Source organism: Vipera berus, assembly GCF_964194415.1.
Source record: "Vipera berus genome assembly, chromosome: Z".
In the NCBI taxonomy this organism is placed as follows: domain Eukaryota; kingdom Metazoa; phylum Chordata; class Lepidosauria; order Squamata; family Viperidae; genus Vipera; species Vipera berus.
In genome coordinates this window covers 62,350,970-62,378,918 of record NC_138205.1, presented here as the reverse complement: position 1 = coordinate 62,378,918, position 27,949 = coordinate 62,350,970, and the positions used below count along the sequence as shown (strand labels likewise).

General features: G+C 39.5%; 1 protein-coding gene across 1 annotated transcript in view; it reads right to left on the bottom strand.

Annotated features, from left to right (window-relative positions):
- Positions 1-27,949, bottom strand: part of LOC308678987 (uncharacterized protein C7orf57 homolog) — a gene marked incomplete at its 3' end in the record, with an annotated part of 151,161 nt that overhangs the window by 101,452 nt on the left and 21,760 nt on the right. Inside the window, exons 3-5 of the mRNA XM_081346216.1 lie at positions 8,970-9,167; positions 6,499-6,604; positions 3,018-3,174 (exon numbers count right to left, since the gene is read on the bottom strand). Of these exons, the coding sequence (XP_081202342.1) occupies positions 3,018-3,174; positions 6,499-6,604; positions 8,970-9,167 (461 nt within the window). The remainder of the gene's footprint in view (positions 1-3,017; positions 3,175-6,498; positions 6,605-8,969; positions 9,168-27,949) is intronic.

The following is a 27,949-nucleotide window of genomic DNA, read 5'->3' as shown; positions in this document are numbered from 1 at the left end:
CTTAATTCCAACTTTTGATTCATCTAGCCCTGCCTTTCTCATGATGTGCTCTGCATATAAATTAAATTAAACAGTATACAGCCTTGCCGGACTCCTTTCCCAATTTTGAACCAATCAGTGGTTCCGTGTCCAGTTCTCACTGTTGCTTCTTGACCCGCATATAGGTTTCTCAAGAGACAAATAAGATGGTCTGGTACTCCCATCTCTTTAAGGACTTGCCACAGTTTGTTATGATCCACACAATCAAAGGCTTTAGCATAGTCAATGAAGCAGAAGTAGATGTTTTTCTGGAACTCTCTAGCTTTCTCCATGATCCACCATATGTTAGCAATTTGATCTCTAGTTCCTCTGCCTCTTCGAAATCCTGCCTGTACTTCTGGTAGTTCTTGATCCACATACTGCTGGAGTCTAGCTTGTAGAATTTTAAGCATAACTTTACTAGCATGAGAAATGAGTGCAATGGTGCGATAGTTTGAACATTCTTTGGCACTGCCTTTCTTTGGAATTGGAATGTAAACTGATCTTTTCCAATCCTGTGGCCACTGTTGAGTTTTCCAAATTTGCTGGCAAATTGAGTGTAGCACTTTTACTGCACTGTCTTTTAAGATTTTGAATAGCTCAGCTGGAATACTGTCACCTCCACTAGCTTTGTTGTTGCTCAGCTTTTCTAAGGCCCACTTCACTTCACATTCTAGGATGTCTGGCTCGAGGTCAGTGACCACCTCATTGTGATTGTCAGGGATGTTAAGATCATTCCTGTATAGTTCTTCTGTGTAATTTTGCTACCTCTTCTTAATCTCTTCTGCCTCTGTTAGGTCCCTGCCATTTTGGTCCTTTATCATGCCCATTTTTGCATGAAACATTCCTTTCATCTCTCCAATTTTCTTGAAAAGATCTCTGGTCCTCCCTATTCTATTGTTTTCTTCTATTTCTTTGCATTGTTCATTTAAGAAGGCATTCTTATCTCTTCTAGCTATTCTTTGGAATTCTGCATTTAATTGGGCGTATCTTTCTTTTTCTCCCTTGCCTTTCGCTTCCCTCCTTTCCTCAGCTATTTGCAAAGCTTCCTCAGACAGCCATTTTGCTTTCTTGCATTTCTTTTTCTTTGGGATGGTTTTGGTTGCTACCTGTTGTACAATGTTGCGAACCTCTGTCCATAGTTCTTCAGGCACTCTGTCTATCAGATCTAATTCCTTAAATCTATTTGTCACCTCTACTGTATATTGAACAGGGATATGATTTAACTCATACCTGACTGGCCTAGCACTTTTCCCTACTTTCTTTAATTTAAGCCTAAACTTTGCAACAAGAAGCTCATGGTCTGAGCCACAGTCAGCTCCTGGTCTTGTTTTTACTGACTGTATAGAGCTTCTCCATCTTTGGCTGCAGAGCATATAGTCAATCTGATTTCTGTGTTGACCGTCTGGTGATGTCCATGTGTAAAGCCGTCTCTTGGGTTGTTGGAAAAGAGTGTTTGCTATGACCATCGTATTCTCTTGACAAAATTCTATCAGCCTGTGCCCTGCTTCATTTTGTACTCCAAGGCCAAACTTGCCTGTTATTCCAGTTATCTTTTGGCTTCCTACTTTAGCATTCCAATCCCCCATGACGACAAGGACATCATTTTTGGGTGTTAGTTCTATAAGGTGCTGTAGGGCTTCATAGAACCGGTCAATTTCATCCTCTTCAGCACCGGTGGTTGGGGCATAGACATGGACTACTGTGATATTGAATGGTTTGCCTTGGATTCGAACTGAGATCATTCTGTCATTTTGAGGATTGTATCCCAGTATTGCTTTTCCTACTTTTTTATTGACTATGAAGGCTACTCCATTTCTTCTGAGGGATTCTTGCCCGCAGTAGTATACCTGATGGTCATCTGAATTAAATTCACCCATTCCTGTCCATTTTAGTTCGCTGATACCTAAGATGTTGATGTTTAGTCTTGTCATCTCTTGTTTGACCACGTCCAGCTTTCCTTGATTCATGGATCTTACATTCCAGGTTCCTATGGAGAAAAAATCTTTACAGCATCGGACTTTCCTTTCACCACCAGACATATCCACAGCTGAGCGTTCTTTCGGCTTTGGCCCAGTCGCTTCATTCTTTCTGGCGCTACTAGTACTAGCCCTCTGCTCTTCCCCAGTAGCATATTGGACGCCTTCCGACCTGAGGGGCTCATCTTCCAGCGTCATATCGTTTTGCCTTTTGGTACTGTCCATAGGGTTTTCATGGCAAAAATACTGGAGTGGTTTGCCATTTCCTTCTCCAGTGGATCACGTTTTGTCAGAACTCTCTGCTATGACCTTTCCGTCTTGGGTGGCCCTGCACGGCATAGCTCATAGCTTCATTGAATTACGCAAGCCCCTTCGCCACGACAAGGCAGTAATCCATGAAGGGGCTCTTTAAATACTACTCCCTAATTGTTGTGTATGTAGGATGCTTGGCTGGCACAGCCAACCTAACATCACTGGCATCACTCAGGTGAGGTGATTGGTAAACCTGTCTGGCGGGAAATATACTACACCGGGTTGGATGTTACCTGGCTGGCGGGAAAACAGAGCAATCGGGTTGGACAGCTTGTCGGGCATCAGTAGTATATAAGGGATTGATGAGGGTAGGACTACGCTTCCATTATGTGATCAATAAAAGGAACAGTTCGTGTACCCTGTCTCATTCTTGTGTCCACGTGGCTGCCCACGCTACAACACTAATATTTATGTTTTATGTTTCATACACACAATTTTCAGACTAAAATTCTTAAACACTAGTAGTGAAAAACAGTAGTTCCAGTAGAATGTGCTTCTTAGTATACATACTGTATTAAGACTGTATTGCAAACATATTACAACAAAAACTCCTCCATATGCATAACTAATCTTGTTCTAGATAGTCTAAAAACTTTAAATCTATTTTCATATTTGGGTTTTAAAAATCTAACTGACACATTAGTATAATTTTTAAAAATAAGCATGTCTTCTCCAAAAATATAACAGCTAGGAATAGCAGAACCTTACCTCTCTTTTCTCTTTGTTCTCTTTTTCTTCAGCATCCCTTTGCCAAACACTTTTCATATCAAAATCAAAAGGACCCCTTTTAGGTTCATAGCTGGTTGGTTGATCAGCCTTAAATTCTTCATGAATCATGTAGTCTGGCATTGCTGGAACATGCGGTCTGGAGGCAAAAATATTACCATTAATCCAAACAGCTTACCTTATAGCCAGGGCTTTTTTTCTAAAAAAAAAAAGGTGCCGGAACTCTCATCTTGTTATTTATTTATATAATTTTATTTATATAATTTTATTTATATAATTAAACAATTATATATTCAATTCTTAACATACATTTTGTTCCATATATAAATATAAAAGCATGATAGGCTCTGTATTTGTACGATGGCCGATTATCTCAGTGTGCAGAAAGGTGGATAACTACAAACAGAAGTTGCAACCCCTCTCCTTTTCACTGCATGGGAGTTCAGACCTGCGATGAACTGGGCTGATAGATCTAGAATCTCATATAATTATTTAGTGACAGCAGTCTATTTTATAACTCTGTAATAATATCAGACACAGGTATGTGATATGCTGTCCAATTCAAAGATTAGTTGTGGATTCAAAGAAATAAGAAATACTGTCAGACTATCTATATGAATTCTTTACTGACCCAGATCTGTGTATTTGCATAGTGTGTTTTATCAGTAACTCTGATCACAAGGAAGGAGATGCATGATTCTGCCTCCTGGCCAAGGATTTAGTTTATGAAAAATGAGCATCTGTAAACTCTAGTCTGGCTCTTAAGGCTCCACTCCATGTGGCTTGGATTTCTGTGTTAGATGGCTGCATTTCAGACACCATTCAATAATCTGATTGATACAGGCCATAAAATTAGAAACTGAACACTCCAGAAGGTAGAGGTCAACCAGTAATTTATTGTAATCTAATGTGCTGGGCAGCAGCTCTTTGTGGTCAAGTAACAGGCTGTGTGAGGAAAGGAAGGGTGGGACGATGGAAAGGGATCAACCTGCACTGCTGAGCAAGGCAAGAACTACCCTATTTTTCGGACCATAAGACGCACCTGACTATAAGACACACCCAGTTTTTAGAGCAGGAAAACAAGAAAAAAAATATTCTGAACCAAATAGTACCGGTATACAAAAACAGGGCTTTTCAACCTTTTCATCCATTGCACCACTTTTAGGACAAGGCAATGTCCGAGTACCACCAGTCGCCCAGTGACTGTTCAGTTACGACGGCACTGAAAAAAGTGACTTATGACCATTTTTTACACTTATGACCGTTGCAGCATCCCCAGGGTCATGTGATTTACATTCAGATGCTTGGCAATTGATTCATATTTATGATGGTCACATTGTTCCAGGGTCATGTGATTGCCTTTTGCAACCTTCTGACAAGCAAAGTTAGTGGGGAAACCAGATTCACTTAACAATCATGTTACTAATTTAATTTCTCTCTCTCCCCTTCTCTTTCTCTCCCTCTCTCCCCCTCCCTCTTTCTTTCTCTCTCCTCTCTGTCCCTCTTTCTCTCTCCCTATTTTTCTCTTTCCCTCTATTTCTCCCTCTTTCTATCTCCATTTCCCTCCCTTTCTTTCTCCTTCTCTCTCTCCCTTTCTCTCCCTATTTTTCTTTCCCTCTATTTCTCCCTTTCTCACTCTCCCTCTATTTCCCTCCCTCTTCCTTTCTCCTTGTCTCTCTCTCTCCCTTTCTTTCTTTTTCTCCCTCTCTTTCCCTCTCCCTTTCTCTCTTTCCCTCTATTTCTCTCCCTTTCTTTCTCCTTCTCTCTCCCTCCCTTTCTCCTTCTCTCTCTCTCCCTCTTTCTCTCTCTCTATTTCTCTCTCTCCCTCCCTCTCCCATTGTCCCTTCCTTCTTTCATTCCTTCCTTTCTTCCTTCCCTCCCTCTTTGTCCTTCCCTCTCCACGTTAGAGCAGTACCTGCGGAGGCGGCCCTGCGGCCCGGCTTTCTCTTGCAGAAAGCAAGCTAAAACGGAGCAAGGGAGATTGCCAGGAATGCGAATCAGCTGATCTCGCGCTCCTGCAATCTTCATCACTCGGTTTCAGCTTCCCTTGCTACAAGAGAAAGCAGGCTGAAACGAGGGAGATTGCAGCAGCGCCAGATCAGCCAATTTGCATTCCTGGCAATCTCCCTCACTCCGTTTCAGCCTGCTTTCTCTTGTAGCAAGGGATCGCGCAAGAGCAGCTCCGGCTGCACAACTCAGAGCTCTCTAAGTGGCTGAGCACTGCTTGGCATCGCCTTGACGCCGCCCAAAGGCTGCTTTTGGGCAGCGTCGAGGCGCTGACAAGCAGCGCTCAGCCTCTTGGAGAGCTCTGAGTTGTGCAGCCGGAGCTGCTCTTGTGCGATCTGCCGCCGCTGCGCGCACAACCAGACATGATGGCATTCCATGGGCCTCCCTCTTCACCTCCGGCTGGGCTGTCCAGGGCGGTGGTGAGAATGGCCCACTGCTCAGCCGCTGGCGGGTGCCTCCAGGGTGTAGATGCCCGCAAACATCTTCCCGGACTACAAATAGCAGCCAGGGCAGAAGAGCCGGGGTAGCCGGGAGCCTGGCGGACACTCCTCCACTTGTATGCCGGGGCCGTCGGCGCCTCCCAGATGGACACCCGCCTGCGCCGGCTAGGCCAACACACTCCACGATACCGCCAGCCGGGCGGGGCTGGCCCTGGGCAGCGGCTGCATGATGGGGGCTGCGGCGGCGCCCTGCAGCAGCCTGGTCTACAGCAAGCCAAGCCCCCTGCCTTCCCCACCATGCCAAGGAAGCTGGACACCCACTGGGGGACTTCCTGGACATTGTGGCTATTTATGGGCTGCAGGACTGCGAGGTGTCTGACACAGACACCCCGGGCTGCCTCCCTGAGCTCCCTCCCCAGCCCCTGGGGTTCAGCTGCGCTGCCCATTTGGTCCCCCTCTAGCAACAATGCCAGCTGCAGCTCCGTGTCTGGGTTTATATCACACAAGGAAGGCACAGCCGGGAAAGACCAACGTGGATATGGTTCGGAGACACACGCTAACTACCCCCCAGGTCCAGCACCGGGTAGGCCACCAGCTGGCTGACAGGTGAGCATAAGGAAGAAGTGCACATGCACTCTGCAAAACCCACCTCCCACTCCTTGCCCTTTCTTATTTACCCAGTTGAGATGGTGCAAAGTTCCTGACAACTAGCCTTCGCTGCAGACAACTTCTTTGTGCAAAGTTTGCTGGCCGGGTTTTTTGGCGGGCTCAGCAGCAATTGGCTTTCAAAATCCAATAGAGCTCCCTCTATTGGATTTTGAAAGCCAATAGGAATTGCTACACAGCTTGTTGAAGTTTTTTTCCCCCAAAAAAAGGTGCCGGAACGCCGTTCTGAGCATTCTATGAGAAAAAAAGCCCTGCTTATAGCATTTGTCATCAAATTTCAACATTCAAGAAACCCATTTCCTCACTGTAAAATTAAATTAACATTTCTCATAAAGACACAGAATACTTACTTAGAGTCATCAGTTGCAGCTTGTTGCAGATGTGAGTACCATTCATGTGTACCATAAGGCCCCAGGGATACTTTTCGTGGAGTAGGAGTAAAATGTCTCAGTAAATCTTAAACCAAAGACATTTAAAAATATAAAATATACATTTAAACAACTGCAGATTTTAAAAATATAATCAGATAAATTCTGTATCCTGCACACAGTTAGAGCCAGGGATAAGTATTAAAAATGCTTTTATATTAATCCACTAAAGGAAAACAATATCTAAATGACAAGATATAAAAGATTTTGATGCAATCTCCTCTTTTTTTACATTTTGCTTTTAAAATCTATTAGTGGCTGTATCTGAAAGAGGAATAACATGATGTGGGAGATGATGTTTAATTGTTTTATATTATGTTACTGTAGATTCCTTGTAGAAATTACTCTACCATATTTGAAAAATATATATAATTTTATTTACCTTTCAGGAAAATAAAAGGAAGAGAGAAATCTTTAAAATTTAAAAGAAATCAAAAAGCCAACCATAGTTTTTTTTAATATCTATTCTAGTTTAACCCAACATTATATTTAGATATTTCAGTATAGTTTTCTAAACAGAAGCATATAAAAGGAGCCAGCCATATCCATCTCCAGAATAATCCATTTTGCTCTCCCTTCATTTCTTGTTCCTTCTCAGCTATGTGTACTTTTAAGACATTGAGCATTGCAGATGGAGTCACAATCTTAATTCTCTTTTTTATTAAAAAACAACAACAACTGTGCTCCTGCAAACCTCAGGGTTCTTCCATACTTTCTGATTACTCCCTCTTGTACATGCCTCTTGCCAATTTGATTAATAAGCTACCAGAGACTTCCCTAAATATTGAAAATAAAATAAAATAAAATAATTTAGAAACTGGAAATGAGAATATTCAGAAATAATGTCAAGAATGTAACTTTGGAGCTATGTGACTTTTTATTTCAACTTGCCATTAGAATAAGAGGGGGGAGGTATTGCTTTAGAATGGGTTAGAAGGAGAAACAAAACCTCTACTATTCCACTGAAGACGCTGAGAGCCTGAAACCTTTCCAAGGACATTACAACAGGTGTGGAAAGGAAGCAGATGGTTCCCATAACAAAGTGAAATTGTTTACATGGACTACATGAGAGGTTGGGGGTTAATTGTTTAATTAATTTAATTATATGGACTGATATCTGGGAACTTCAGAGTTAGTTTTATTTTGACATTACCATGCTGTGTGTTCAATACACAGTAAGATTTTCAGAAACAGAAGGAACCTGGAGTTTTATCTTGATTCTCGAGCTGGATGTTGACAAATAGGTTGATTTTAAAATGTAAAAGAAGATACTTCATGGCTCTGAGTAAATTTAACAATTAAATTTGATACTTCAGGGACTCTGTTCCAAGATAACCAGATGTGATGTGTTCTAGTTGAGATTCAGTATAAGGGAACAGTTGGGATTGTTGGTGTTACCATCCTCCTTGCTAGCTGACCCTGTTGCTGGATTGGCAGTAGAGTCCCAAAGGCTGTTGATTTTGGGGGGTTTCAATTTGCTATCTGGTCACTGAGTCTGGGGTGACTTGGAAGATTGTGGCTTGTTTGTTTGGATCTGTCCCAAATAATTGACAGCAAGACACATGTCAGTGTTCACTTTTTGGGTCTAGATTTTGTCCTGAGGTGGGGATGGACATTAACATCAGTTGTGGACAGATTAATCCATTGGTATTTTTTTGATTCTCTTGTGATCCTCAGAGAGACAGAGCTTGTTCAACTGGCTTCTTCCAGGCAATTGATGGACCAAATGGGGCTTCAAAGAGAGCTTGGGGTTTTCTCTGAAGGTCTAGAGGGCAATTTGGCTCAGGTCCTAACTGCTGCCTGGAGTGGATGGTGACTAGCACCTTGGGTTATATTGTTCCTATATGACTTCTCATGATGCACTGACCCTTGGTGTCATCTGCAAATTTAATGAGTTCCCCTTCTATCCCCTCATCTAAATAATTAATGAAGATATTGAAGAGTACTGTGCCTAAGAGCCTTGGGGTACCCCACTGGAACTGAAGCAAAAAAACAAAAATAACATGATCTCATAGAGGTCTAAGAAGATTTCCTTTTTTGATACAGTTTGAGATTCATTAATTATTAAGTCTTCAACTTTTTTATCACACATTTGGTTTCTTGTACATTTCATAACATTGTTCAGTCTTAGAATCTGTAGGAAAAGTTCTTGGGAAAGTAAGACCCACAATGTCAGCTGAAAAAATAAAATTTATTTATTTATTTATTTTAATTCCATTTATATCCCGCCCTTCTCCGAAGACTCAGGGCGGCTTACAAGCTTAGCAGTATTTATGTATGTTCATGCTTCTCATTTGTCATATTCTACCTTCAGTTTCCAACATTTCTAACATTAACTTCATTGTCTCCACATAAAAATAGTCACATCTGAATATTTGTTTAAATTAAATCACCTGGTTGACCTCCTTGCTTTGCCAGTTTTACATATTCTGAGTCAGTATCTTTGATCCACTTTCTTCGACCCCCAAAGGTAATGTCATTGGGAGGATCTCCAAAATCACCAAGATGTGGGATCTCAGATGTTGGCTGTTGTGCAACTTCTGAGCTAACTTGTTCCTCTGAGCGTTTCAGGGGGATGTGATAATACCAATCTGCAATAATAAGAAATAATGGAGTATGAATATATTAAAGACTATATGATCAAATGGGCAACATTTATAACACAATGCTTAGTTACAAAATAATACTTGGTCTATGGGAGAATATGTGGACAGGTTGAAAAAAATGGAACTTTGTTTTTATATAGACACCAGCAGCAAGAGTTCTGCTATTGGACTCACATATACCCACGATGTAAAAAAATAGATGATAAAATGGAGTTGAGAATTTTTTTTTTAAGGTACAATTTTCTTTTAAAAATCCCCCCTTCCCCCTCCCTCCTCCCCCCCCTACCCCCCCTCCCCCCCTCCCCCCCCGACTTCCCAAAGCTAAATACAAGGTATATATATAAAAAGCAATCATAAACAATCATATACTAACAACTATAAACTCTAAAATCCAACACTCTCTAGCTTATATAGGATAAAACAAGCCTTAATAATATTGAATATATATAAAAAGAAACTAAAATAAAAAAAGAGGGAAAAAAAACGAAAGAAGACTTATTCAAATGCTACATAAAATTTCTTAACCCTATACTTGTTCTGGATAAACTCAATCCATTTTCTCCATTCCATAATATAGCGTTCTTGCGAGTGATCTTTCAAATAGGCCGAAATCTTCGCCATCTCTGCCAGGTCGGAAACCTTTAAAGTCCACTCTTCTATAGTCGGCAGTTCCTCTTTCTTCCAATATTGGCCTATCAAAAGTCTTGCTGCCGTAATTAAGTTCAACATCAACTTGATGTCCACAACTGTAGCGTCTGCAATTATTCCCAACAAAAAAAGTTGTGGAGAAAACTTTATCCTCTGTTTAAAAATCTTCTGCATATTCCACCAGACTTTTATCCAAAAAGCCTTAACCTTCTTACATGTCCACCATATGTGAAAATATGTTGCATCTTCATCTCCGCACCTCCAACATTTAGGCTGATAATTCGGATACATACTTGCAAGCTTTTTAGGATCTAAATGCCATCTTTAAAACATTTTATAAAAGTTCTCCCTTAGATTTTGAGCTTGAGTAAATTTTACGTTCCTCACCCAAATCTTTTCCCAGGTGTCCATTGTGATAACTTCCTGGATGTTTTGGGCCCATTTTATCATACAATCCTTAACAAGCTCTGTTTCTGAGTCAATCTCTATCAATGCAAGATATATCCGTTTGATATGTGCTGGTCCCTGATTTCTAATTTGCTTTATCAAATTTTCATCAGTCATTGTAAATCCATTTTTCTGGTCTTCTTTCCACCTGGCCCGTAACTGAGTATATTGAAACCAGTTTTGAACCACCTTCTCTTCTCGCAAGAGGCTATATGATTTCAAACACCAAACATTCCTTTCCAAGCTAAGAATCTCCTTGTACGTGGTCACATCATGTTTGAAGCCAGCATGTATATTTTCTATTGCGTGTTTTGGAATTGCCCACAATGGTATCTTACAACTTAACTTATGTCTATACTTCTTCCAAACTCTCAGCAATGCCTGTCTTAAAATATGCACCCTAAACACGTTGTCTACCTTCTTATCATACAACAAATATGCATGCCAGCCAAACAACAAATCATGTCCCTCAAGATTTAATAACCTCCCTTGCGTCAAATTAATCCAATAACTTATTCCTGCTAATGCAGCAGCTTCATAATATAATTTGAAATTAGGCAATTTAAGGCCACCTCTCTCACGAGTATCCTGCATAATCTTAAGTTTAACTCGTGGCTTTTTCCCTGCCCACACAAATTTATTGATACCTCGCTGCCATTCCTCCAAATTAGAATCTTTCTTAAGAATCGGTATCATTTGAAATAAAAATAAAAATTTAGGCAGGACATTCATTTTTACTGCTGCAATCCGTCCCAACAAAGACAATTGCAATTTTTCCCAACTCTCCAATTCTTTTTGAATTTTCCCCCATAGTTTTTCATAATTATTCTTATATAGCTTTGTATTAGAGGGCGACAAAATCACCCCCAAATATTTAACCCTTTTAACAATCTCAAATCCAGTTAATCCTTCTAAGAGAGCCTTTTGCGAAACTGTCATATTTCTGGCCAAAATTTTGGTTTTCTGTGTATTAACTTTAAATCCAGAAACCTTCCCATATTGTGTTATTATCTCCATCAGGTCCACAACAGAGTTCTCTGGCTGGGTCACTGTAACAACCAGATCGTCTGCGAATGCTCTCAATCTGTAGTCCTGATCTCCAATTTGTATCCCCTTAATTTTTCCCGAATTCCGAATTTTAACCAATAATATCTCTAATGTTAACACAAATAACAAGGGCGATAACGGACACCCTTGCCTTGTGCCCTTCTCAATATTACATGCTTCTGTCAAGCTATTACAGTATTAACTATAATTCGGGCAGTTTGTTTTTGATATAATGCCCTAATCGGTTGTAAAAATTTTTCCCCAAAATCCATTTTATCTAAAACTTTCAACAAAAATTTCCAATTCAATTGATCAAAAGCTTTTTCAGCATCTAAAAAAATTAGCGCCGCAGCGATCTGGTTGTTCCTTTCCAAAAACTCTAACACATCAACTATATGCCTCACATTATTTTTCATTTGCCTACCACTAATAAACCCCGTTTGATCCCCATGAATCACCTGTTGCAGAACCCTCATCAGTCTATTAGCCAAAACCTTAGCAAATATCTTGTAATCTGTATTTAATAGCGATATCGGTCTATAGTTTTTAACTTGAGTAGCATCTTGGTCTTCCTTCGGAATCAAAGAAATAAAAGCTGTTCTCCAAGACGGTGGCACCTTTCCCCCCCTCTGGATTGTCTGGAACAGTTCCTTTAACGGTTTTATCATCTCTAATTGTAAATTTTTGTAATAGGCCGCAGTCAAGCCATCCGTACCTGGTGCTTTATCCACCTTCAATTCCTTAATTGCTGTAAAAATTTCTTCTTCTGTAATCAGTTGATTAATCCCCTCTTTTTGTACTTGCGTAAGAACCGGGATGCTAGCATTCTCCAAATATATATCAATATCTTTTTCATTAATTTCCTCTTTAGCATATAATTTCGAATAGAAATCCACAAAAGCATCCTTAATAAGATTCTGTTGGAACACAACCCTTCCTTTATACTCAATCTTATCTATATTAGAAGCCCTTTGTTTTTTCCTCAATCTATAAGCTAACCATCTGCCTGGTTTATTAGCGTTGCAAAAAGTATTATGCCTAGCAAACCGCAGATTGGTCGCCACTTGATCAGCCATTAATTTATCAAATTGTCCTCTTAACAGTCTAATAGCCTCCTTGGTCTTCACATCCTCTGAGTTCAAAATCAAAGCCTTTTCTTTTTCCTTTATTTCATTCTCCAGTTCTTTCCTTCTAGTTTCCACTGCACGTCTATGTTTATTATTCATATATATCAACACCCCTCTCATATAGGCCTTGCTAGCATCCCAAACCATATCCATAGAGGTACCCTTATTCATGTTAGTCTCAAAAAAATCCTTCATCCGCTGTTTGCATTCTTCCACATTTCTCTGATTTCTAAACAGATTCTCATTTACGCGCCACGAGCGCCTATCTTTTTTCTCCTTATCAATCTCTAACCAAACTGGACTGTGATCAGAGATAGTTCTTGCACAAATCTTCACCTTTTTGGTCCTCAAAAAGAAATCATTAGTCAGCAAAATAAAATCAATCCTCGAAAAAGATTGATGTCTATCAGAATAAAAAGTATAATCCTTCTCCTGCAAATGTCTCTCACGCCAAATATCTCGCAATTCCAGGTCATCCTTCATTTCAAAAAAAGATTTAGGCAATCTAGCATGACTTGGAATGCGCTTGAAAACTCCAGCCTTGTCCAGCTGTACATCCAAAACACCATTCCAGTCCCCCATAAAAATAAAAGATTTATAATCCAACTGGGTAAGCTTTGTGTGTAGTAAACTAAAAAAGTCAGCTTGTTGTTGATTAGGTGCATATAATCCAACTAAAAACTAAAATGGAGTTGAGAAATTGATTGCTTTGAATAAAGAAAATACTTTATCTAGTTTTGTTTCTTCTTGGAAAGCAGTTTAGATTTTTGTTCAAAACTAAAATAAATGAAATTTTAACCTTATATTTTGATTGTATTTATTATTCATCAGAGAAGTGCTTATGTTATAATTTAGTCAAAGGATTACTGATTTTTAGGTTTTTATCTGTATTGAAATAAGTTTTCCCCCTTTGGTTTGTACTTTCCAATTTAATTTTTTTTACAAATTTTATTGAATATACAATTAAAAACAAAAGTGGACATGTTACAACTTCCCTGGCTTCAACATTGCTATTCGTATTACCTTATATAAAGGGGGGGGGAATGAAATGAAAAAAGAAAAAGAAAAAAGTTACATTGTAACAAAATGTGCATATAACATCTATGAGTTTTCTAGTGAACATTCTTTCATTCATCTACAATGTGATTAAGTATCTTTCAATTCTATCCTGTAAAAGGTTGCTAAACTATCATCTAATCAGTTGGTATTCATCCCAGCATTCCTCCTTAACTCTAGCCATTTGTACACATTGTTTCAAATTTCATAATAGTCTGTTTTGGTTTTGTTTTTATCTCTAATGTTAACCTATCCATTTCAGCACAGGATAGGATTTTGCTTATTAATTCTTCTTCAGTAGGGGTTTCTTTTCTTTTCCATTTTTAAGCGTAAGCCAATCTTGCTGCAGTCAAAATATGCAGTATTAAGTATAAAGATTTTCCCCTATTCTTTTCCCTTTTTAAAAAACTCTTTTTTCTTTGCTTTTTATGCTTCGTTGAAATTTAATAATGTTTTGAAAAATAATAAAATTTGGAATATATAATGACTAAGAGACCCAGTTAGCTTTTGAATAATATGCTAGGCAGTGGTGGGATTCAAATTTGCCATTTCCGAAAGTCCATTCTGGGCCTGGGCAACAAAAAATTAGCTACCATTTTTGCTGAACTGGTGCAAACAGTGAATCCCACCACTGATGCTAGGGAAATAAAGGGCAGGGCTAGGACAAAATCAAAATTGAATACAAATTCCTTCAGTACTGTCTGGCCTAAAATAAAAAAATGACATAGGGTGACTTTTTCAAGCTGTGTTTTTTTAATTGTTTCACATCTATAAACAAAATCTTGCCAGATTGAGCACTCTACTATCTGCACCTATAATATACTCTATCAAATATTTGTGAGGGGCTATCTTCACCCTCTTTCTCTCTCAGAACATCTGAATTAAGTTGCCTCCTATTTCTTTGGAGCGCACCTTCTCACTCTTGGAGTCCATAAAATTGGGAGTTTCCCCTAAGTCAGGGGTGTCAAACTCAATTTCATTGAGGGCCGCATCAGCATTGCAGTTGCCCTCAAGGGGCTGGGTGGGTATGGCCAGGATGGGTGTGGCCTACTGGGTGGGTGTGGCTAGAGTGCATATAATGAGCTGGCGTGGCCAGCTCTACATCGTTCGCATCAAGGGTGCCTATGGGGGCCTGGGCAGGAGTGGGACAGATCTGAGGGTCTCTGGCAGAAGGAGGGTCTCTGGGCCAGGGCCAAGGCAGTGGGGGCCATTCCCTCACTGTTTCCAGGATGGCTTCGTGGGCCACATGAAAGCACTTCGCGGGCCAGATCTGGCCCCCGGGCCTTCTGTTTGACATGTCTGCCCTAAGTCATTCGTAGCTTGATTATTTCCAGCATGCAGGGAAGTACAAAATAACAGTGATTACCAGAGGTTTAAATAGAACACTATACTATACTTGGTTTGAGTACAGTTATTTGTCCCTGATTCACTAATCCTTGTGAACTGGTCAGAATCTGTTTCCCAAATTTGTGTTCGGTTTCTTAAGAGAGCATGTGGCAGTCAAGTGTCCTTGACCTCCATAGTTTAAATATAGTCTGTCTTCCCACCATCTGAACTTTTCTGCTTCAGTTCTGCAGCCCAATCTACATGGGTTCATCTGTCAAAATCCTTTCATGTTTGGCTATTGACAAGAGGCAGCAACTTGGTAACAGGCTTGTATCCTCAATTTCTACCTTTTTTTTTGCTGTAACTGCCCATCTATTCATTGTTGTTGTTAGTTGCGAAGTCATGTCCGACTCATCGCGACCCCATGGACAATGTTCCTCCAGGCCTTCCTGTCCTCTACCATCTTCTGGAGTCCATTTAGGCTCATGCCTACAGCTTCAGTGACTCCATCCAGCCACCTCATTCACTGTCATCCCATTCTTCTCTTGCCCTCAACCTTTCCCAGCATTAGGCTCTTCTCTAGTGAGTCATTCCTTCTCATTGGGTGGCCAAAGTATTTGAGTTTCAACTTCTAAAGTGCAGTCAGGGTTGATCTCCTCTACGACTGACCGGTTTGATCACCTTGCAGTCCAAGGCAGAGCTTTTCAATCAGTGGTACGGGTACCACCTGTGGTACATTGGCCCCTGGTAGGTGGTACACAACCATCCTAGAAAAATGGTAGCGGGGGAGGGGAATGAGCTGAACTGGTGGCAGCACCGCACAAGCCTGAGCGACAGATGGCTGGAGCTGCAGGGCTGTCAGGGCTCAGTGAAAGTGCTAGGATCAGCGCCAGGCTCCAACTGGAGCTCAGCACTGGTCCTGGTGCTTCTGAGCCCAGAAGACATGCCAATCAGCTGGAATGTTGCAGCATATCCAGGGTTTTGTGATTTACATTCAGATGCTTAGCAACTGATTCATATTTATGATGGTCACAGTGTCCCAGGGTCATGTGAAGTGACCAAAAACCTGCTGCAACCACCCAGCAGATGGGGGGGAATAAAAACCAAACACCCCCCACCCCACCCCTGCTGCCAATCCTCAACAGAAATGCTCACAACAATGAAAACCTTGGACAGGAGAAAGAGCACCGTTGGGCAGGCAGGCAGGTGTTTTGCTCGGCTGTGGCTTGGGAAGCACTTTTTTCAGTGCCATTGTAACTTCGAACAGTCACTAAGAGAACTGTTGTAAGTTGAGGACTACCTGTACTTCATCACTTTTTTTCCTGGTTTGTTTTTTTTTTTGGTCATCAAATTTTTGACACCTTGCTAGGCGACGTGGTACTCGGATGTTGCCATATCCTAAAAGTGGTACAATGGGTGAAAAGGTTGAAAAGCCCTGGTCCAAGGGACTTGCAGGAGTCTTCTCCAGCACCATAGTTGAAAGGCCTCAATTCTTTGGTGCTCAACCTTTCTTATGGTCCAACTTTCACAGCCATACATTGCAACTGGGAAGACCATAGCCATGACTATATGCACTTTTGCTGGCAGGGTGATGTCTCTGCTTTTTAGTGTGCTGTCTAGATTTGCCATGGCTTTCCTCCCAAGGAGCAAGCATCTTTTAATTTCTTGGCTGCAGTCCCCGTCTACGGTGATCTTGGAGCCCAGGAAAATAAAATCTGTCACTACCTCCATTTCTTCCCATCTATTTGCCAGGAACTGAGAGAGCCAGATGCCATGATCTTGATTTTCTTAATGTTAAGTCTATTCATAGAGCTGTGTTAGTTCTTGCAAAGTATCTGGCATTTAGTTCTTGCCAACTCATCTAGAATTTCATCAGCCAACCTTCCTGAAGTTGATCAATCAGGACTACTTCATTCCATATTAGATCTTAACTGATAGATTTGAAAATATTTGTGTATTTAGACACAAGGTAATAACTTTGTGTGTTCTTAAAGGTAATATTAGCTGTTCGTGCTTTCACTGGGAGAGAATACATAATTTATAGATGCTGGTTAGATTCAACATGTTATCCAATAAGGGTCTCTGCTGTGCTAACAATGGTATAGCCCATTTAGCAGCTGTTCCATTCAGTAAATTTATGACAAATCCAACTTTAATTCCACGTGATGGGTACTCTTCAGAGTCATATAAATTACACTGAGCCCAGAAGACAGGGAAGTGAGAAAACTGAAGAAGCTTCTTGGATGAGAAGTGAAATGTCTTCAAAGAAAACAAAATCCAGTTGGCTTTTGAAAAAGCATCTTTAGGACAACCATGACTTATCTGACTGAGAATCTCCACAGAATTGAGTTAAATTCCACCAAATTTTTCAGCAAACAATAGGGCATTTATGATAGGGGCAAATTGCCACTCCTGCTACTGCCTAAGTCTACACTGCTTCAATTGAGTAAAGCAACTTGCTGAGTTAATTGAGGATTTTTAGTCACCAGTTGTTCCAGACTGAGTTATTACAATGTTTCTTTTCAAGATTTAAAAGTTAAGGTGAATTGGAAACTATTCTGTTTTTCAAGGTTGACAATGCACACAAACATAGTACTTTAGAAGCAGGAATAGTTACTGCAGTTGTCATGGTTCTGATTAATGAGACAGATCAAAGAACATTCAGGCGTTGTTTATTCTAAAAAATCTATAATAATGAGAACGAAGCATCGGCACTCATCGATGGATGCCAGAATCTGAATTCTCCTCCCCTGAAGACATTGTATCAAACACAATTCCCTCCCTTAGTTTACACGTCATTAATCACATTCTCCAATTAGTTTAACATGCAAAGCTTCAGTTCCTTATCTTATTAAAACAACCGGGTTAGCATACTCCCTCCCCCCCAGCTTCATTTGATTCAAAGCAAAACAGTTTAAAGGAAAAGGCTGCCTCTTATATTGTCAGAGCAAAAACATCCAATGTTTGCAGCGTTGACATCTGGCCCCCCTTACAAAAAGGATAGATCCTGTAATATAAACAAAAGCAAATGTCAGGGATTATCTCTTGGTTTGTTGGGGTTTTTTTCATGAAACTTTTTGATGAGTTGGTCAGCCTTCACATCGCTAGATTTCATCCAAGTAGCTTCAGACAGTGAGTACCCCTTCCATTGTACTAGGTACTTCAATTTCCCTTTAAAAATTCTAGAGTCAAGGACTTCCGAGTGGTAAGGCTTCGCCGCAGGCAGCCATTCTGTTTTGCCGATCAGCTGTTTTGGCGGCTCGGAAGCCCCCTCCTCGGGAGAAGAGGTGAGCGCTCAGGTAGGGGTAGAGCTCTCCGGGGCCGCCAGAGCTAAAAGTTTTGGCAGCTGAAGGATTGAGCCCCCCCGAAGCCTGAGTTTGCTCCGGACTGCGGGGCGCCTCTGCTCCGGGTTTTTTGGAGCAGAGCAGGGCGTCAGCAACCATCCCTGCCAGCAAGAGAGAACCTTTGAGAACCTGGATGCAGGCAGAGCGATACAGGAGATCCAGGTGAAAGTGAATTTATGATCTTTAACTCAATGGACTTTGTGGAGTTTGAAAGTGAAAGTGCGTAGCAGGCAATAGTGGGTGAAAATGGCTGCCAAATCCTCTAAAGTTCCTAGAAGCGCGGGGGCTTCTCCGGTGCAGCAGTCTTCGCTACAAGCTTTAATGCCCCCTCCCTATGTACCTGCACCTGCACCTGTACCAACTCTTACAATTAAAGATTTGCAGGATGTGTTGCAAGAGGCTATGAAAAAGCAATCGCAACAATTAGCTGAGCTTATGGATGAAAAGCTTACAGAGCTTCTGGATGAGAAGTTAACAGAAATAAGGGCAGACATCTTACTTGCATTTCAAGGCATGGCTATATGTATAGAGCGCTTGGACGAGAGAGTGGAAGATCTCAGCCAAAATAATATCAGATTAGATGCAAAAATGACAGAGACTGAAAATGTGGTGGAGAAAATTGATAGTGATTTGACCTTGGTACAGTACCATGAGATGGAGTTTGCTGTGAGAATCAGAGGCTTAAAAGAGGATCCTAAAGAAAATTTGAAGAAAATAGTTTCTGAGGCTTTGGAAGGTGTGCTGGGGTGACCAGCAGATGCAATTATGGAAGATATAGACAAAATTTTCCGTGTTAATTCGTGGATTGCAAGACAAAGGAAATTACCCAGAGATGTGGTGGTTTATTTTACAAAGAGAGCAATTAGAAATGAGGTTATTCAAGCCTTTTACAATACTAAATTTGCAATTGCTGAGCAAGAAGTTTTGATTTTAAAAGAGATCCCTCCAAGAATTCTAAGGAGAAGGAAGGAATTTGCCTTTTTGGCACAAGAATTAAGACGACGTGATATTAAGTTCAGATGGGAGATACCAGTGGGTATGGTGGTGATGCATGAAGGCATGAGACATCGTCTTACTACAGTGATGCAGGCACGTGATTTTTATAGTAATGTTTTAAAAGCAGTCCCCATACCACTTTTGCAATCTACAAAGAAGAATGGCGAGGGAGAGCCTCAACTACGCAGTGAGAACTTACAAGGTGCTGAAGGAACAACGCAGATAGATGAGAAAGCTACAGGAGTGGATCAAATTTCAGTATCATTGGAAGAGGCTAGAGACCAGAGGATGACGCGTGCTGCTTCAAGACGAATGAGACGAGAACAAGAACAAGACCAGCAGAAAGCCACGGGACCTCCAAAAAGTACCTATAGCGAAGCTGTGGGAGGGGCGGGACCTAAGAGAGTACAGGGGATCCTGGAAGAAGCACTCCAAAAGCTGCGGGTCGTGAAGGATGGCGACAAAGTTTCTAACGTGGAATGTTAATGGTTTAAATTCACTGCAGAAGAAAAAGAAAGTTTTTCAATATTTAAAACAATTTAAGAATGATGTTATTTGTTTACAAGAAACACATATTAGAGTTATGGACCAAAAGTACTTATTAAATTCAAGACTGGCTACACAATTTATTGCCTCTGCAACGGACAAGAAAAATGGAGTGGTTGTTTATGTTAAGAATACCTTGACAGCGGAGTTAATTGAAGCAGATAAACAAGGAAGATATGTTATAATTGAACTGTTAATAGAAGGCAAGAAAACGCTTTGGTTGGATTATATGCTCCCAATCAACAACAAGCAGACTTTTATAGTTTACTACACAGCAAGATTACTCAGTTGGATTATAAATCTTTTATTTTTATGGGAGATTGGAATGGTGTTTTGGATGTACAAATGGACAAGAGTGGTTCTTTTAAAAGTGTTCCAAGTCATGCTAAACTGCCTAAATCCTTTTTTGAGATGAAGGATGATTTGGAGCTGCGAGATATTTGGAGAGAAAGGAATTTGCAAGAAAAGGATTATACTTTTTTTTCCCGATAGACATCAATCTTTTTCTAGGATTGACTTTATAGTAATCACCAATGATTTCTTTTCCAGGATTAAGAAGATTAAGATTTGTCCAAGAACCATGTCTGATCATAGCCCAGTCTGGCTAGAGATAGATAAGGATAATAGAGATAGGTGCTCCTGGCGTCTAAATGAGAATCTGTTTAGAAATCAGGAAAATGTGGATGAATGTAAAAAACAGATGAAGGATTTTTTTGAAATTAATATGCATAAGGGTACTTCTATTGAAATGGTCTGGGATGCTAGTAAAGCTTACATGAGAGGTGTGTTAATATATTTGAATAACAAATATAGACGTAACTTGGAATTTAGGAGGAAGGAATTAGAGAATGAAATTAGGGAAAAAGAAAAGGCTTTAATTTTGAATCCATCGGACGTGAAGATTAAAGAGGCAATTAATTTATTAAGGGGACAGTTTGATAAGTTGATGGCTGATCAAGTGGCAACTAATCTACGGTATGTTAGACATAATACTTTTTGCAATGCCAATAAACCAGGTAGATGGTTAGCTTATTTGTTAAGGAAGAAGCAAAGGGCTTCTAATATAGATAGAATAGAACATAAGGGTAAGGTAGTATATCAGCAGAGTCTTATTAAGAAAACTTTTGTTGATTTTTACTCTAAGTTATATGCTAGAGATAAGATTAGCGAGGTAGATATTGATGTATATTTGATGAATGCTAATATTCCTGTTCTTACACAAGAACAAAAGGAAGAGATGAATCAATTGATAACTGAGGAAGAAATTTTTTCAGCAATTAAACAACTGAAAGTGGGCAAGGCGCCAGGGACGGATGGGTTGACTGCTGTGTATTATAAAAATTTACAGTTACAGATGGTAAAGCCATTAAGGGAATTGTTTCAGACAATTCAAATGGGAGGAGGGGTGCCTCCGTCTTGGAAAACTGCTTTTATTTCTTTGATACCGAAGGAAGATCAGGATGTCACTCAAGCAAAAAATTACAGACCAATATCACTTTTGAATACGGACTACAAGATATTTGCTAAGGTTTTAGCTAACAGATTAATGAGGGTACTGCAACAAGTAATTCATGGTGATCAAACTGGGTTTATAGGTGGTAGACAAATGAAGAACAATGTGAGGCATATAGTTGATTTGTTGGAATTTCTGGAAACAAACAATCAGATCCCTGCAGCGTTGATCTTTTTGGATGCTGAAAAAGCTTTTGATCAATTGGATTGGCAATTTTTGTTGAAAGTATTAGATAAAATGAATTTTGGGGATAAATTTCTACAACCAATTAGAGCACTATATCAAAAGCAAACAGCCCGGATAATAGTAAATAATAGTCTGACCGAAGTATGTAACATTGAAAAGGGCACAAGGCAGGGGTGCCTGTTGTCACCTTTACTATTTGTTTTAACATTGGAGATATTACTGATTAAAATACGGGATTTGGAAAAAATTAAGGGAATTCAAATAAGAGATCAGGATTATAGACTGAGGGCGTTTGCAGATGATCTGGTTGTTACGGTGACCCAGCCAGAAAATTCCGTTGTAGAATTGATGGAGATAATAATGCAATATGGGAAAGTTTCGGGATTCAAGGTTAACATACAAAAAACCAAAATGCTGTCTAAGAATCTGACAGTAGCACAAAAGGCTGCTTTAGAAGGGATAACGGGATTTGAAATAGTCAAAAGGGTTAAATATTTGGGGGTATATTTGTCACCCTCAAATGCAAAGCTATATAAAAATAATTATGAAAAGCTATGGGGAAAAGTTCAAAAAGAATTGGATAGTTGGAAAAAACTACAATTGTCTCTATTGGGAAGAATTGTAGCAGTGAAAATGAATGTTTTGCCGAAATTTCTATTTTTATTTCAAATGATACCTATTCTTAAAAAGGATTCAAACTTGGAGGAATGGCAAAAGGGTATTAATAAATTTGTTTGGGCAGGGAAAAAGCCACGAGTTAAATTTAAGATTATGCAGGATACGCGTGAGAGAGGTGGTCTTAAAATGCCTAATTTTAAATTATATTATGAAGCTGCTGCTTTGTCAGCGATAAGTGATTGGATTAATCTAACACAAGTGAGATTATTAAATCTTGAAGGTCATGATCTGCTATTCGGTTGGCATGCATATCTACTGTATGATAAGAAGGTGGATAATGTGTTCAAGGTGCATATTTTAAGACATGCTCTGTTGCGAGTTTGGAAAAAGTATAGACATAAGCTAAATTATAAGGTACCTTTATGGGCAATACCGAAACATGCAATAGAAAATATAAGTGTTGGGTTCAAACATGATGTGACTACCTATAAGGAAATTTTAAGTTTGGAAAGGAATGTATGGCATTTGAAGCCGTATAATTTCTTACGAGAAGAAAAGATTATTCAAACTTGGTTTCAGTATGGGCAATTACAGGCCAGGTGGAAGGAAGACCAGAAAATTGGTTTTTCAATGATTGATGAAAATTTGGTAAAGCAAATTAGAGATCAAGGTCAAGCACATATTAAAAGGATATATCTTGCATTGATAGAAATTGATTCAGAGACAGAACTTGTTAAAGATTGTATGATAAAGTGGGCTCAGAATTTTCAGGAAGTCATTACAATGGATACTTGGGAAAAGATTTAGGTGAGAAATGTAAAATTTACGCAAGCTCAAAATTTAAGAGAGAACTTTTATAAAATGTTTTATAGGTGGCATTTAGATCCTAAAAAATTAGCAAGTATGTATCCAAACTGCCAGCCTAAATGTTGGAGGTATGGTGGTGAAGATGCAACGTATTTTCATATATGGTGGACCTGTAAGAAGGTTAAAGCATTTTGGATTAAAATTTGGTGGAATATGCAGAAGATATTTAAGAAAAGGATAAAGTTTTGTCCGCAATTGTTTTTACTGGGCATTACTACTGACACTACTGTTGTGGACACTAAGTTGATGTTGAATTTAATTACGGCAGCAAGACTTTTAGTAGGGCAATATTGGAAGAAGGAAGAACTGCCCACTATAGAAGAATGGACTTTAAAAGTTTCCAACCTGGCCGAAATGGCAAAGATTTCAGCATATTTGAAAGACCATTCGCAGCAGAGATATATTGCGGAGTGGAAAAAATGGATTGATTACATCCAGAACAAATATGGGACTAAAAAGCTTCATTTAGCATTTGAATAAGTATTGATGTGATATTTATATTGCTTGTAGTCATTTTATAAGAGTTAAAGTGCGATAGATTTAATAGTTTATTGTTGTTTGCATATGGTAGATTATGATTGTTTCTACTTTTATACCTTGTATTTAGCTCTGGGAAGTTGGGGAGGGGGGAGGGGGAGGGAGGGTGGTGTTGGGGAGGGTTGAGAAGAGGGGAGGGGTTTGGGAGGGGTTTTGTTTTGTTTTGTTATAAATAAAATGTACTGTAAAACCTTTCAATAAAAAAAGAATTTCAAAAATATAGAAGGTTTAAAAATTAGAAGATTAGAAGGCTAGGATAAGATAGAACAGTAGCCTTAAAATCAGATAATAGATAAAATAGGTTGAATTAATCTTAGTTAAAAGCAGGGAGCCTGCTTGCCTGCTGCTGCCGCTTCAGAGCCTCCACTCGAAAATTCCCTAAATGTCTTTTAAGGTAAACAATGCCTCAGAGTCACTTGAAAAGCCCATACGTCCAACATTCAGTAGACAATCAATGTCCTAATTAGTTTTCCCCAATTTTTAAATTCCTTTTAATATTTAACTTTAACATTTAATATTTATAATTTCCAAGTTTTGAGTAAACAAAGTTTCCATTTTCACAATTCATCACAAAATTTAATATTCAGAATACATATCTTATCTATCTAAATATATTCTATTTCTCACAATCTTACATCAACTAGTTGATAATATAGTATAACATTGTTATTCCCTATTAATTTCCAAACATCTTAAATTTAGTAACCAAATTTTCTCTTGTTTGAACATCAAATACTTCCTCTCTTTTCCTCTTAATGTCTATTATAGCATGTTTAAGCTAATACAGTTTTTGTTATATCAGCTAAGTAAAAACATGTTTATTACATTTATCAATAGATTTTAGCTTTACATTCAACCTTAATAAACAAATCAATGTTCAAATTTAACTTTTAATATTTATACTCCCAAATTTTAAAATAACCAAAGTTTTCTTTATCTCAGTTCATAACACAATCTAATATTCAAAGTACATATCTTGTCAAATCGAGTATATTCCATTTTAATCCTTACTAATAAATCAAAACCCCAATTTTCTTCAGCCTTATTCTAGCTTCCTTTCTTTGCCAATTCCCCTTCCATATCTGTGTTTTTAAATCATCATATAGATCTCCCCCCCTTCATGGATTACTGCCTTGTCGTGGCGAAGGGGCTTGCGTAATTCAATGAAGCTATGAGCTATGCCATGCAGGGCCACCCAAGATGGAAAGGTCATAGCAGACAGTTCTGACAAAATGTGATCCACTGGAGAAGGAAATGGCAACCCACTCCAGTATCTTTGCCATGAAAACCCTATGGACAGTACCAAAAATGATATGATGCTGCAAGATGAGCCCCTCAGGTCGGAAGGCATCCAATATGCTACTGGGGAAGAGCAGAGGGCTAGTACTAGTAGTGCCAGAAAGAATGAAGCGACTGGGCCAAAGCCGAAAGGACGCTCAGCTGTGGATGTGTCTGGTGGTGAAGGAAAGTCTGATGCTGTAAAGATTTTTTCTCCATAGGAACCTGGAATGTAAGATCCATGAATCAAGGAAAGCAGGACGTGGTCAAAAAAGAGATGACAAGACTGAACATCGACATCTTAGGTATCAGCGAACTAAAATGGACAGGAATGGGTGAATTTAATTCAGATGACCATCAGGTATACTACTGCGGGCAAGAATCCCTCAGAAGAAATGGAGTAGCCTTCATAGTCAATAAAAGAGTAGGAAAAGCAATACTGGGATACAATCCTCAAAATGACAGAATGATCTCAGTTCAAATCCAAGGCAAACCATTCAATATCACAGTAGTCCAACTCTATGCCCCAACCACTAGTGCTGAAGAGGATGAAATTGACCAGTTCTATGAAGCCCTACAGTACCTTATAGAACTAACACCAAAAAATGATGTCCTTATCATCATGGGGGATTGGAATGCTGAAGTAGAAAGCCAAAAGATAACCAGAATAACAGGCAAGTTTGGCCTTGGAGTACAAAATGAAGCAGGGCACAGGCTGATAGAATTTTGTCAAGAGAATACAATGGTCATAGCAAACACTCTTTTCCAACAACCCAAGAGATGGCTCTACACATGGACATCACCAGACGGTCAACACAGAAATCAGATTGACTATATGCTCTGCAGCCAAAGATGGAGGAGCTCTATACAGTCAGTAAAAACAAGACCAGGAGCTGACTGTGGCTCAGACCATGAGCTTCTCATTGCAAACTTTAGGCTTAAACTGAAGAAAGTAGGAAAAAGCACTAGGCTACTCAGGTATGAATTAAATCATATCCCTGTTGAATATCCAGTAGAGGTGACAAATAGATTTAAGAAATTAGATCTGATAGACAGAGTGCCTGAAGAACTATGGACAGAGGTTCGCAACATTGTACAACAGGTAGCAACCAAAACCATCCCAAAGAAAAAGAAATGCAAGAAAGCAAAATGGCTGTCTGAGGAAGCATTGCAAATAGCTGAGGAAAGGAAGGAAGCGAAAGGCAAGGGAGAAAAAGAAAGATACGCCCAATTGAATGCAGAATTCCAGAGAATAGCTAGAAGAGATAAGAATGCCTTCTTAAATGAACAGTGCAAAGAAATAGAAGAAAACAATAGAATAGGGAGGACCAAGATTTTTATAGTCCATTTTCCAATTTTACACCTTTTTTATAAGTAAAAATCCAAATCTTCAATAAAAATAGGAAATTTTTTTGTCCTCAAATTTTAGAAAGATAAAAATCCAATTAAAGTCAGATTGTTGTTTCAATGTTTTAAACTCCCCTGGATAGTCAGTCGCTGCTGTTTTTAGAGGGTGGGATAGAGTTTCCCTTCCCTTTCTACAGAGGGGAAAATACCTTGGGCAGCTTATACAGATGGGAAAAATAGTTAGGATTGAAGAGAGGTTCAGATCTCACTCAGTCTCATCTGTGCTGCTTTATAGGTGCCTGGTGGTAAGTTTGACTTTGGTTGTTTGCAGCCTAGTGACGATCCATATTGCTATAGCTGGTCTTTTGTCCACCAGTTTGGAGGGCTGTGCCAGATCAGGCAAAAGGTCTATCACCCTCCCATGATCAAGCATGGATCCCCTCCTTGCTGGTTACCCCTACAGGGTGACTTTCGACCCTTTCCAGGGTCCCCCAGTGATGCAAAAATCAGACGTGGAAGCTTGTCTTCCAAGCGGCCTCATTGGCTGCATCGGCAAACCAGAAGTCCCCTTCTCTATTTTCTTTCCTTTAAACTGTTCTCATGTCCTTATGAACATTTCCTTTTTATATTCCTTACAAATAGCATTTGGCCAATACCACAGTATTTATATCTATTTTATTTTTTGCTAATTTTTATCATTTTCATCTGTTCATAAGTAGGCTTATGAATGTGGAGCATAATGACCAAATAGGATCTTTGTAAGCATAATGGTAATTTAGTCTGTCATTTTTCCATAGCAATCAACCATTTCATTATCTTTTCTTTCCAACTTGAATAATAGTTGAACAACATCCATGTTACTCTAAAAATGAAAAGTTTCCATCTAAGAAAATAAAAGCTTGGGGAGTGTATTAAAGAGAAATGAATTCAAGATTAACCATGAACTCTGTGATGTTAACATACAGGAACATTTCTTTAATACTAAGTTCTAAAAAATAATATAAAGCAGAGGACATAATAAACAAACAAACAAATAATTCAGCTGAGAATTTTATGTAATAATATAGTACCTATTAGCATGCATTCAATTGGGAGCTTTCTTGTTATGGTTTGATATCTACCAAGAGACACTGTTTGAGACTTGTAGAGCTTATTTAAAAAAATAGCCATACAGCCTAAGTGCTGCAGGATGAACTATATCCATGGTATCTTCACTGGTATATAAGAGATTTTATTGTAAAAACTGGGTAAATAAATGGCAAGCCCCAAAAGACTCTGGCTACAAAGGAGGAAGTAATATAATTTATTTTTGCTGGAAAGATTGGCTGATATCCTGCTTTATCTAAAATATTTGGTAGGCGAAGAGCCAGCAATTCTGTTCAGCAAGAGTACTCTAGAGGAATCTAATTGTGCAATTCAAGAAATAACATTTAGACATTTTAGAAACTAAAAATCAAAGCTTTTCTGGAAGAAAATTGGATGGACAGTTTGGATGGACAACAGCTGAAACCTCAATACAAAGATCCATTAGAAACAGTTTCAAAAAATAATAAATACTAACAAATCCTAGAGCAGGACTTTTCAACCCATGGTATGCTTGCCACCAGTGGTATGCTAGCACCTGGCAGGTGGTACACGTAGCAGGGTGGAGAGGAATGAGTTGAAGTGGTGGCAGTGCCACAGAACCCCTAGGAAGAGACAGCTGGAGCTGCAGGGCTGTTGGGGCTCTGTAGAGGCACCAGGATCAGCACTGGGCTCCAGCTGATCAATGTTCCGGGAGAGGATAGGACAGCAGGGCACTCCATGTGAGGAGTGGGATTGGGCCTGTGCATGGGGTAGAGAAGCAATGCAGTGGCACTAGCATGGTAGTAGACCAGTTGCTTC